The following is a 12,204-nucleotide window of genomic DNA, read 5'->3' as shown; positions in this document are numbered from 1 at the left end:
AAGGACATCATTAAAATAGTCCATGTGACATCAGTGGTTCAACCATATTGTTATTTCCCACTGCTTTCAGTCGATTTAGATTTAGCAAGCTACATCTTGCATAATCAATATTTTAAAATAATTAAATGTTAGTGCCAGCTGTTGTGGTTGATGCAGCTGTTTTCAGCTCAAAGCAAATAAATAAGCATCTGACAGTTGAACTGATAGATGTATAGATAATTAATTAAAGTGATAAGCTCGGTTCTGCAAGTGTTTCGTTTATCGAGGCGCAATTAAATCAAACAACCTTGACTCGTGTACTAACATGTTTGTCTGATGTAAGGTAAAGGAGATCTGATTGGCGCTGACTTGCCTGGAAAGGATCAGGTGATCAAAGCAAACGCAGATGTAAAGGCTCTGACCTACTGCGATCTACAGTACATCAGCGTCAGAGCGCTGCAGGAGGTGCTAGAGCTCTACCCAGAATACGGCAGCCGTTTTAATGAGGACATACACCACAACCTCACCTACAACCTCAGAGAGGTAATGTGCCTTACATATATACACACACAATGTACACAATATATATGTGTGTGTGTGTGTGTGTGTGTGTGTGTGTGTGTGTGTGTGTGTGTGTGTGTGTGCGCGTGTGTGCGTGTGTGCGTGTGTGTGCGTTTGTGCTAATTACATCAACAATCTTATATAATACTTCCGACTTGCCAATCTCTGTTTTTGGTGTTTAAATATTTTGGTGACCTTGAAACATTAATGATTAATGATCTTTGAAATCACATGAATAAATTACATTTTAAAATATATTTAAATAGAAAACAGTAAAAATATTTTAAAAATGTACTGTTTTTGCTGTACTTTGGATCAAATAAATGCAGACTTGGCGAGCAGAAGAGATGACTTTAAAAAACATCTAAAAATATTTTAAAAACCTTACCATACTTTTGACTAGTAGTGTACATTCATTTGAATGACCATTAAACCATTTAATTGTCTCTTCAACTGACTTTCTTTCGATATTGCTCTGCTAGTATATTGTCCTTTCTTTTCATATAATAAATAATTCAATAATTAATTTATATCCTTATTTATGTCCTTTTATCTGTTTGTTTTAGGAAGTATTTGTGCAATAAACAGAATCACATTAATTCCTAAATTTCAATATTTTTTTTACATCCACACTGCCTGTAACGATGCGGAGAGACGATGAGGCAAAATAGGATCTAAATGCAGTAGTTTATTGGTAAATCCATGAAGAAACAATACATCCAACACAGGAACTTAGACTCGGTCAAGAAATAACCATTACAAAACATTAACAACCGACAAAAGTACAGGGGAAACACAAGGACTATTTATACACCGGGCTGAAGTAATGAGCTAATGAGTAACCAAGGCAACTAATGAGGGAATGGGTGTGGTGCAATGAGTTTCCATGACAACCAATGAGGGAGCAGAGAGGCAGGGAAGCAGAAAACAATGAGACACAGAAACTACAAAATAAAAGTCCTTAAACACAGACACAGAAAACACAGACCAGACTCGTGACACTGCCGCTCGAAAGTTTGGGACCAACTTGTTTTCTAAAGAAGTCTCTTACGCTCATCAAGGCTGCATTTATATTATCGAAAATACATAAAAACAGTAATATTGCAAAATGTTATTACATTATAAAATAATGTTTTTTATTTTAATATACTTTAAAATATAATTTATTCCTCTGATGCAAAGCTGAATTTTCATCAGCTGTTACTCCAGTCTTAAGTGTCACACGATCGTTTAGAAATTATTGTAATATGCCGATTTATTATTAGAATTGTCAGTGTTGGAAAATATTTTTTTGGAACCTGTGATTCTTTTTTTGAGGATTCTTTGATGAACAATAAGTTAAACAGCATTTATTCAAAATATAAATCTTTTCGAACTTTTTTTTATTAATTTAGCACATTCTTGGTGAAAAAAAGTATAAATTTTGTAAAAAAAAAATATATAAATATATATATATACTGACCCCAAACTTTTGAACAGTAGTGTATATTGATAGAAAACCTTATTTTCTTTTATTTGATCAAAATACAGGAAAAACTGTCATATTGTGAAATATTACTATTATTTAAAGCAACTATATATATATATATATATATATATATATATATATATATATATATATATATATATATTTAGGATATAGTTTATTCCTGTGATGGCAAAGCTGAATTTTCAGCAGCCATTCAGTGTTGAATTATCATTATACTAATTTAGGGCTCCAGAAACGTTTCACATCATTATAAATGCTGCCTAATATTTTCATGAAAACATGATACATTGGATTCTTTAATGAATAGAAAATAAATAGAATGTTCTTCTGACATAATTAAATCCCAAATCGTTATATTGTGTCCATTTATTTATTTTAGTAGCAACCTAAAAAGCAGAATGTACAATTAAATAAATAATCTATAACAAAAATCTATATCTTTACATAGATATTCAGTACATAGAATTTGTTTGTATATATAATACTTGAATTTTGTCACAGAATAATAAAACTAAACAATAAATCAACAATAACACAATCAACAATAAGCCAATCTAATAAATAAATAAATAAATTTTTGGAAGTGTGTATTGTGTTCTGTTTGAGCTTGAGTCATTATGGTACTCAGGATTTTCTCTTATCTCAACAGGGCCAAGCCAGATTCTCTCGCTCAACTCGACTCCCACAGGTAACAAGCAGATTTATCATACACTTCTACAGTGTTGTCCAAAATTTAGACTTTTTTTCCCTCATTCTCTTTAACATTTCCATTCACACTCTGATGCTTGCACACATGCGCTGCTATACCCACACTTATCAAAAGGCCACCTTACATAAGCTCCCAATTATTAGTGTCACTCCGAACTGCAGACATGTGTGTGTGTGTGTGTGTGTGTGTGTGTGTGTGTGTGTGTGTGTGTGTGTGTGTGTGTGTGTGTGTGTGTGTGTGTGTGTGTGTGTGTGTGTGTGTGTGTGTGTGTGTGTGTGTGTGTGTGTGTGTGTGTGTGCGACATCAGAGTTGGCAGACAGCTCATCTGGATGTGCCTAAATCAGGTGAATTAGCAATCTGTTTGTGGCACTGACCCTCTGTCTCATTGCTGTGCCAGCTGTCTTAATGATCAGAACAGCTACATACACACACACACACACACACACAAACCAAAGGAAGGATATAGAGTCACACACAGAGAAGAACACGATGACATGCACACAGCAGTGACTCATGAATAATTTTGAGTGTTCTTTTCCAAAAGCATAGAGCATGATATCCCACACTGTATTAAGTGAGTGGCTCATAGATATTTAAAATGGAAGGCAAGTGTTTTCATGGCTTTTTTGAGTTCAGTTCAACTATTTAATTAAGTAAATCTATTGGGTACACTTTAGATGTCAGGTTGCCATGACTTACAAGTTGCCATTATTGTAACAGTTATCTATTTAGATTATATAGCTCTAATGACAGTTCAGTGCAAATGTTCTCCATTGTGAAGTCTCTTATGCCTCTTATATTTTGAGATGTAATATACAATTGCGAGTTTATATCACAATTTTAAGATATAAAGAGAATTACGAGAGAAAAAAGACAGAATTGCGAGATATAACCTCGCATTCTGAAAAAAAAATTCAGTCACACAGTTCTAACTTTATACCACACAACTGCAAACATATATCTCACAATTCTGACTTTTTTTCTTAGAATTGTGAGATATAAACTGTGAGATAACATTTTTAATTCATTTTGATAAGTAAACTCGTCCTGATTTCACAAGACAACATGTTATAAAACAACAAAGGCAGCAACAACAGTACAGTATTTAAGAGGCAGTATTTATTTTTCACATACAAATAGATGCATTTCTTGAGCTCTTCACTTGAACTAAAAGCAATTACTTTTAAACCGTAAGGCTGTAATTATGCCGAATCGCATTCAAAAATATTCTGGACTGATAATATAATAAAAAAAGTAATAACATAGCAACCACCTACACTACATTTAGCCTTTTTTCTCGTCCCCTTATATTACTTCTAGGAGCGCTTTGATGATTTCAAGCTGCCGTTTATTGTGGAGGCCGACCAGGAGGAAGATGCTGGACAGGACCTGGGCAGGAAGCCCTTGCTCTCTGGCTTGGGCGGCCCTTTATCTCAGCCTAATCTGAGCACTATGTTAGGGGAGGAGTTTCGGCACCTTAACATGCTCCGTCTCTGCAGATCTCCCATTCAAAGCTCCCGGGAACAAAGCCCCTCTCCTCAGATGCCATCGCATGAGGATCTGTCTCCAGCTACAGTTCCTGCCCCAAGAATAGACAAGAGCTCCTGCTACAGACCAGCCAAACTGCTTATTCCCACACTGAATTGTGTCAGCCCACTGGACCTGAGCCCCCGGTAAAAAAACAACAACAAAAAAAAAAACTAGAATTCATTACTATTGCTTTAGTTTTTTTTATCATTATTATTACTTATATATTATATTGTCTTTGCTTTAATAACTATATTTTAAAATAGCATTACTTCTAGGGGGAGGAAATATCCATATACAAATATTATTGATATTGAGAACAGATAATATTGATTTTTGGTTAAATTCTCTTGTGTGCCCTGTAGGGTTGTCGACGGCATTGAGGATAATGAACATGCTTTTCACTTCAACGTTGAGCACAGTGAGCCATCTCCTCACACAGAGGTCAAAGGTAAGGTGGACTCTCCCTTAACTGAAAATTCTGTCATTAATTACTCACCCTTCTCTTGTTGTTCCAAACCCATAAGACCTTTGTTCATCTTTGGAACACAAAATAAGATATTTTTGATGAAATCCAAGAGTTTTCTGACCCTGCATAGACAGCAATGCAACTACCACGTTCAAGGCCCAGAAAGGTAGTAAGGACATTGTTAAAATAATCCATCTGACATCAGTGGTTCAACCATTATGTTATTATGCTCCACACGCAAACATCATGGTACTCTCATGAATATGTGTCAAACACTGACAGTTATTTTTCTTTGCACACAAAAAGTAACATGACAGTAAGTAATTAATGACAGAATTGAAATTTTTCAAAAATTGTTTAGTCATTACCCCAATGTTCCTTTGGATATAAACACCTTTATTGGCATTCTAGCAGCTTATTCAGTGTTCACATTATTTCCAATAGTAACTGGTGTTTTGATGTACATGTACAGTAAACACACTCATTATGCACATTTAGGTCACCGTTAATTGCACTCCTATTGCTGATAAACATAAATACATATTTGTTATTGGTTCACTTCCACTGCAAAATAACTGAGAAAAACTGCTGCAAATTCAGTCATTTTAGGCTGCATTATTTAAAAAAAGAAATTCTGATGGAATGATACATCTGATCTGATATTATTATACTGTACATTTTCATAAAAATAGTCTGTTTTTTGGTTCTTTTAGACCCATTTCAGGTTGGCGCAAACCTTCTCCTTGAAACAGAGGAGGTCAGACAGAGTCTCCATCAACTAAATACAGAGGTATCAGGATAAACTTGCTGTTATTAAAAAGAAATAACAGTTTTATATTACAGTTGAGGTCAAAAGTTTACATGCACCTTGCAGAATCTGCAAAATGTTAATTATTTTATTAAAATAAGAGGGATCATACAAAATGCATGTTATTTTGCATTTAGTACTGACCTGAATAAGATATTTAGACGTTTACATATAGTCCACAAGAGAAAATGATAGTTGAATTTATAAAAATGACCCTGTTCAAAAGTTTACATACACTTGATTATTAATGTTACCTGAAAGTTCCACAGCTGTTTTTTTTTTTTTTTAATCATTATTATTATTTTTTTGTTTAGTGGTAGTTGTTCATGTGTCCCTTGTCAGTTAAACTGGCCGCTGTTATTTAGAAAAATCCTTCAGGTTCCACAAATTCTTTGGTTTTTCAGCATTTTTGTGTATTTGAACCCTTTCCAACAATGACTGTATGATTTTAAGGTCCATCTTTTTTTACACTAAGGACAACTGAGGGGCTCATATGCAACTATTACAGAAGGTTCAAATGCTCACTGATGCTTCAGAAAGAAAATCCGATGCATTAAGAGCCAGGGGTAAAAACTTTTTAACAGAATGAAAATCATACAGTCATTGTTGGAAAGGGTTCAAATACACAAAAATGCTGAAAACCAAAGAATTTTTGGGACCTGAAGGACTTTTCTGAAGAGCAGCTGGCAGTTTAACTGTTCAGGGCAAACAAGGGACTCATGAACAACTATCAGTAAACCTAAAGACACAGCTGTGGAGCATTCAGGTAACAACACAGTATTAAAAATGAAGTGTGTGTAAACTTTCGAACAGGGTACTTTTTATAAATTCAGCTATTATTTTCTCTTGTGGACTAGATGTAAACTTATTAAAGTCATTACTAAATAAAAAAAAATAACATGCATTTTGTATGATCACTCTTATTTTGGTAAAATAATGACCATTTTGCAGATTCTGCAAGGTGTATGTAAACGTTTGATCCTTAATTGTAACTGTAGTGTTTATGACAGTCATCACCATTATTTGTCATTCACTAAATATTCTAATATCAACTTTTGATGTTTGATTCTGTTTTAGATGAACCACCTAAACCAGGAAGTGTCCTCACTGACCAAGGAGCTTCACGAAATGATGCAATTCCTGTATACGCATGTGACCCCACATCACTTCGCTTCCTCTTTCACTCCCTTCAGCTCTTTCAATTGTCATACATCCTCAAACTGCACCAACGTGGCCTCCTCGACCACCGACTGGCCATCCAGGCTGACCTTTAACATGTCTGCCGGCCCTTGCCTGCAGCCGGAGGCGTCTCGGGGAGATTCGTTAGGATCCATGCACACGTGCATTTGCAGTGTGAGCCATGCCCAGAAAAGAGGCTCTGTCTTGGGGCAGGAAGGGGACATAGAGCTGCTCCATCAAGCTCCCAGTCCTCACTCAACCTATTTTCCATACTGCCCTGACCAGGAAAGGGTCGCCACGTTGGGCGTAGAGAGTCAGACAAACTCATATCAGACTTCTAAAACCACACCCAACTCTCCTTATCTAGGACACCATGTTCCCCGCAATGGCGGGTCACTTTTAGGCTTGGCGGCATTTCCGTCCAGTGGTTTGGCTCCTCAGGTTAGGAGTGGGAGTCCTGGTAACACATTGTCTCAGTGCACCCATAACATCCAGAGTCAGTCGCATCCATCTTTAAACGTACAGATGTCCTCTGACCTGCACACCAGGGCGCCCACACCCATCCATTTATCGGTTACTCCAACCGGCCCCTCAGAGCCTCTTATAGCAGTCAGTACGCTTTTGCATTCTGGGATTTGTAGTTCCAGCTTGCTGCATTTCCCCACAGGTCCGAGACAGAATGACCTGGTGGGATCGAGTCCTGTTCACACGCTCGAGCCCACTATACCAGAAAAAGGGGAAACCAGGACCTGCTGAGGACTGACACAATGATTGAGCCGTCGCTGAGCAGGACTGATGGACATATTAAGAGTATTCTAAGATACTCTTTTTCTACTGCATGGATAGTGCCCCCATTTTAACCAAATGCAATGCATTGTGGGAGCCGTGATTGTGGGTTATGCACGGGTTTGCACGATGATTGTGGGTTATGCACGGGTTTGCACGATGATGTGCAAAACCGTGCCTATTGTTTCCAAATCGCCTCTCTTTCGATTCAAGTAGGACTTAGAGGTTTGTGAGTCATGCTAAATTGTATTTAGGTTAAACCTGTTTCCATGGGTTGGTTTTGTTTTAATGCCCATTGGTTTGATTTTTTGCAAGTTTCACCATGTAGGACTGTCTCTTAGGACTGAGTCATAGATTACAAAGAGCCAGAATTTACAGGCTGTTATCTCACTCCAGTCTTTTTCAAAGCCTAATATTAAATCATTTATATAATTTCATGTTTTAATAACAGAAGATTAATTGCATTTTATTTCTTTGACATTTTCAAGAGTGTTAAAGGAATGATTCAAAATCTAAATTCTGTCATTATTTACTCACCTCCATCAACATTGCAAACCTGTATGACCTTCTTTTCTTCTCTGGACCATAAAAGATGATATTTTGAGAAATCTTTCAGTGGTCTTTTTGCTGATACAATGGAAGTCCGTGGTCAACAAAACGTCACGATTTGGTCAGTTACCTGGATGCGCAGCCACATTAGCGATACTCGGACGTAAACAACAGCCTGGATTGCACGGTTAATGTACTATTGAATACTTTGTTCTGCTCATTTATGCTGTCTAAATCACGGAAAAACCACGCGGAAGCTGCTAAATCATATAGTGAAGGACTTAATAAGCAGGAATGGGCGCAATATTTTGACAAACTAAAGTTAATAGGTGGTAAAAATATGTACGAGTAGTGTTAAAATATTAGCCTAATATTTCACCTACCTGAACAGAAATGATAAAAACAAACACAAATGTTGTCAAGATTCTTGCTCTAGAAATCCTGGTTGAGTTTGAACAACCACAAACTCCTTTTGTTCCTCAGACAGTTTTTTGCACTCTTCTCCTAGATTTGTTATAACTTTTGGCAGTCTATTAGTGTTTTTCCCAGTCCGACCGATTAGTACAGCCCAAAACATGACAATAATTGTTTGGTTCATTGGCATTGTTTACATTCAGTGCCACCAATATGGCCAATTGATGACACGTTGTGAAAACTTTATACTTTTTCGTTTGAAAACACATCTTTTTCTCTCCATTTTGGCTTTTTAGAAACTATCTCTGTGTCCACACAGAGTTTTTATATTGCAGAGCGAATGGGCAGTTACGCCATCATTTTCTAAAGTCTTTGTTTTGGTCCGTTAACACAACAACCCCTGAGTTTTCAAACCAAGGCTACGTTTACACTAGCGCATTTTCATTTTAAAATGCATAACTTTTGGTACAGTTACGCATGTCGTTTACAGTACTCTGGTGTTTCCGACCCTCGATAACGGAGACTTTCGAAAATGCTGTTTTAGTTTGAAAACTCTGGGGTTGCGTTTCAGTGTAAACGGACCAAAACTGAGACTTTTAAAAACAATGGTGTGGCTGCCCAAATTTTTTTCGAAATTCTCCAAATTTGAGGGTCGAAAACAGAGATTTTCGAAAACATTGCAGACCCCATTTTAGTTTGAAAACTCTGGGGTTGCGTTTCAGTGTAAACGGATCAAAACTGAGACTTTTGAAAACAATGGTGTGGCTGCCAATAGTATTTTCGAAATTCTCCAAATTTCCCGTTTTACTTTAAAAAGTTGCATTTCAGTGTAAATGGACCAAAACTGAGACTTTTGAAAACAATGGTGTGGCTGCCAATAGTATTTTCGAAATTCTCCAAATTTCCCGTTTTACTTTAAAAAGTTGCATTTCAGTGTAAATGGACCAAAACTGAGACTTTTGAAAATGATGGTGTGGCTGCCAATAGTATTTTCGAAATTCTCCAAATTTCCCGTTTTACTTTAAAAAGTTGCATTTCAGTGTAAATGGACCAAAACTGAGACTTTTGAAAATGATGGTGTGGCTGCCAATAGTATTTTCGAAATTCTCCAAATTTCCCGTTTTACTTTAAAAAGTTGCATTTCAGTGTAAATGGACCAAAACTGAGACTTTTGAAAATGATGGTGTGGCTGCCAATAGTATTTTCGAAATTCTCCAAATTTCCCGTTTTACTTTAAAAAGTTGCATTTCAGTGTAAATGGACCAAAACTGAGACTTTTGAAAATGATGGTGTGGCTGCCAATAGTATTTTCGAAATTCTCCAAATTTCCCGTTTTACTTTAAAAAGTTGCATTTCAGTGTAAATGGACCAAAACTGAGACTTTTGAAAATGATGGTGTGGCTGCCAATAGTATTTTCGAAATTCTCCAAATTTCCCGTTTTACTTTAAAAAGTTGCATTTCAGTGTAAATGGACCAAAACTGAGACTTTTGAAAATGATGGTGTGGCTGCCAATAGTATTTTCGAAATTCTCCAAATTTCCCGTTTTACTTTAAAAAGTTGCATTTCAGTGTAAATGGACCAAAACTGAGACTTTTGAAAATGATGGTGTGGCTGCCAATAGTATTTTCGAAATTCTCCAAATTTCCCGTTTTACTTTAAAAAGTTGCATTTCAGTGTAAATGGACCAAAACTGAGACTTTTGAAAATGATGGTGTGGCTGCCAATAGTATTTTCGAAATTCTCCAAATTTCCCGTTTTACTTTAAAAAGTTGCATTTCAGTGTAAATGGACCAAAACTGAGACTTTTGAAAACAATGGTGTGGCTGCCAATAGTATTTTCGAAATTCTCCAAATTTCCCGTTTTACTTTAAAAAGTTGCATTTCAGTGTAAATGGACCAAAACTGAGACTTTTGAAAATGATGGTGTGGCTGCCCATAGCGTTTTCGAAAGTCTCAGTTTTCGAGGGTCGAAACTTTCGAAAACACTGCAGACCCCATTTTAGTTTGAAAACTCTGGGGTTGCGTTTTGGTGAGACTTTTGAAATGATGGCGTGGCTGTCCACATTTGCTCTGCGTATCCTTGATGACCGCGTAAACACTAACATCATGCTCATTTGTTGCCTCTCTTTTCGGAGGCACATTTTTAAAAAGTAACCATTAAATTCCAAAGTAAAAAAGAAAAATTACCGTATTTTTACACCCCAAGGAATAACGGAATCAATCTTTCTACTGTTACTTCTCTTAAATAAAAACTTTCTTAATGACTTATGCAGTCTGAATGGTCATGTGACATGCATTTTCGCAAAATCGCTTCTGAAGCGCAGTGAAAACGTTAGTGTAGACGAGGATCGCTTTCGTTTTAAAACAGTTTTAAAACGAAAACGCACTAGTTTAAACAGGGCCTAAAACGAGGTCTGCAGCGCTTTTGAAAGTCTCCGTTATCAAGGGTTGAAAACGCTGGAGTAGTGTAAACAACAGGCGTAATCGTACCAAAAGTTGTTTTAAAAGAAAAACGCACAAGTGTAAACGTAGCCCGAAGTGAGAGTAAATAATGGCAGAACTTTCATTTTTAAAGTGTATTTCTTTAAATTATGGAATATTTATAGAAGCATGTGCAGAGCAATATCAATTTATTTCCGTTGCTAAGCCTCTTTTCTTTTCTTTTTTCACTGTCGGAAAAAAGAATATTGAAAAAACTTGATTTATTTCTGTTCGCATATCTTTTCTGAGTCTCTTTCATACCTGTATTTGGTAAATAAATCTTCCATTTCCTTATCTCTCGACTGCGCCTGACTAAATTAAATGACTTGGGGTTGTAAAAAATACATTTGCCTGTTGAAAATGCCCTCTTTGGGGAATAAACCACAAATCTGTTTACCAGCCTTTCCTCATTTATTGAGTAGTTTTGATTGGCCCATTACACGCGAAACCAGGCTGTCCTTTTTTTATTTATTTAAAATAAAACAAGTGTATTGGCAGTTGATTGGGCTGATTTGTGGTCGATAGCGGCATTATTTTTAGCTCTTCAGTACTTCTCAGGCTGATCGATTCTCATAAAAAAAGAGAATGGTGCCACTAATATTGGCACCCTTGATAAAAACAAAACAGGCTGTGTTGATCCCCTTGGTCTTTCGTTCAACATATCCACAAAAAATGTATAGTAAACTGCCACATGAAGAGACTTATTATGTGAAACGATCCAAAACAACTTGGTAACTGTTGTTTTATTATTCAACTGATGTGACTGCAACATCAGAATAGGCTTAACCTCACATCTAAGTAAAGATATATAGTGGAAAATCTAGTTTAAACAACACATACTAAGGCGGCTATGCTGCACTGATCTTCTCCAAAGAGATGTTTCTTAAGACGCCCACCTTCTCGCTCTTTCTGTCTACATCAGGGCTCCAGACACATCATTAGCCGCAGGAGGCTACCCACACATGCTGCTTGGTTGTGGGATAATCTTACTAACAACCTGTTATCTCTCAACTCCTCCCCAGGCCGATACATGCCTCATGTCAACATTTCATAAAATATATCTATTTCTATATCTATATCTCTTTCTGCTGTTTTTATTTGAAATGTAGCTGGAACATTGACTGATGGGGCTAGGGTTTGGCCAGCATGCAGTCAAATAAGGTATAGGCTATAGTAAGCATATTTTGTCAACAGAGTGCCTTTTTTTTGGCCATGGTGAAAGAAATGTGTTTTTTTTTTTATTCATATACT

The 12,204-nt window shown here is 36.5% G+C and overlaps 1 protein-coding gene across 1 annotated transcript in view; it reads left to right on the top strand.

The window, feature by feature from the left end:
- kcnh4a (potassium voltage-gated channel, subfamily H (eag-related), member 4a) overlaps nt 1–11,869 on the top strand; it is a 47,252-nt gene extending 35,383 nt beyond the window's left edge. Inside the window, exons 11-16 of the mRNA XM_073841459.1 lie at nt 323–522; nt 2,679–2,717; nt 4,059–4,411; nt 4,631–4,716; nt 5,448–5,524; nt 6,620–11,869. Coding sequence (XP_073697560.1) covers nt 323–522; nt 2,679–2,717; nt 4,059–4,411; nt 4,631–4,716; nt 5,448–5,524; nt 6,620–7,477 — 1,613 coding nt within the window. The 3' untranslated portion in view covers nt 7,478–11,869. The remainder of the gene's footprint in view (nt 1–322; nt 523–2,678; nt 2,718–4,058; nt 4,412–4,630; nt 4,717–5,447; nt 5,525–6,619) is intronic.
- Nucleotides 11,870–12,204: the final 335 nt, after the last annotated feature.

Source organism: Garra rufa, chromosome 1 (genome assembly GCF_049309525.1).
Source record: "Garra rufa chromosome 1, GarRuf1.0, whole genome shotgun sequence".
Taxonomy (NCBI): Eukaryota; Metazoa; Chordata; class Actinopteri; order Cypriniformes; family Cyprinidae; genus Garra; species Garra rufa.
The sequence above is the reverse complement of the archived record's forward strand: the minus strand, read 5'-3'. Positions and strand labels throughout refer to the sequence as shown.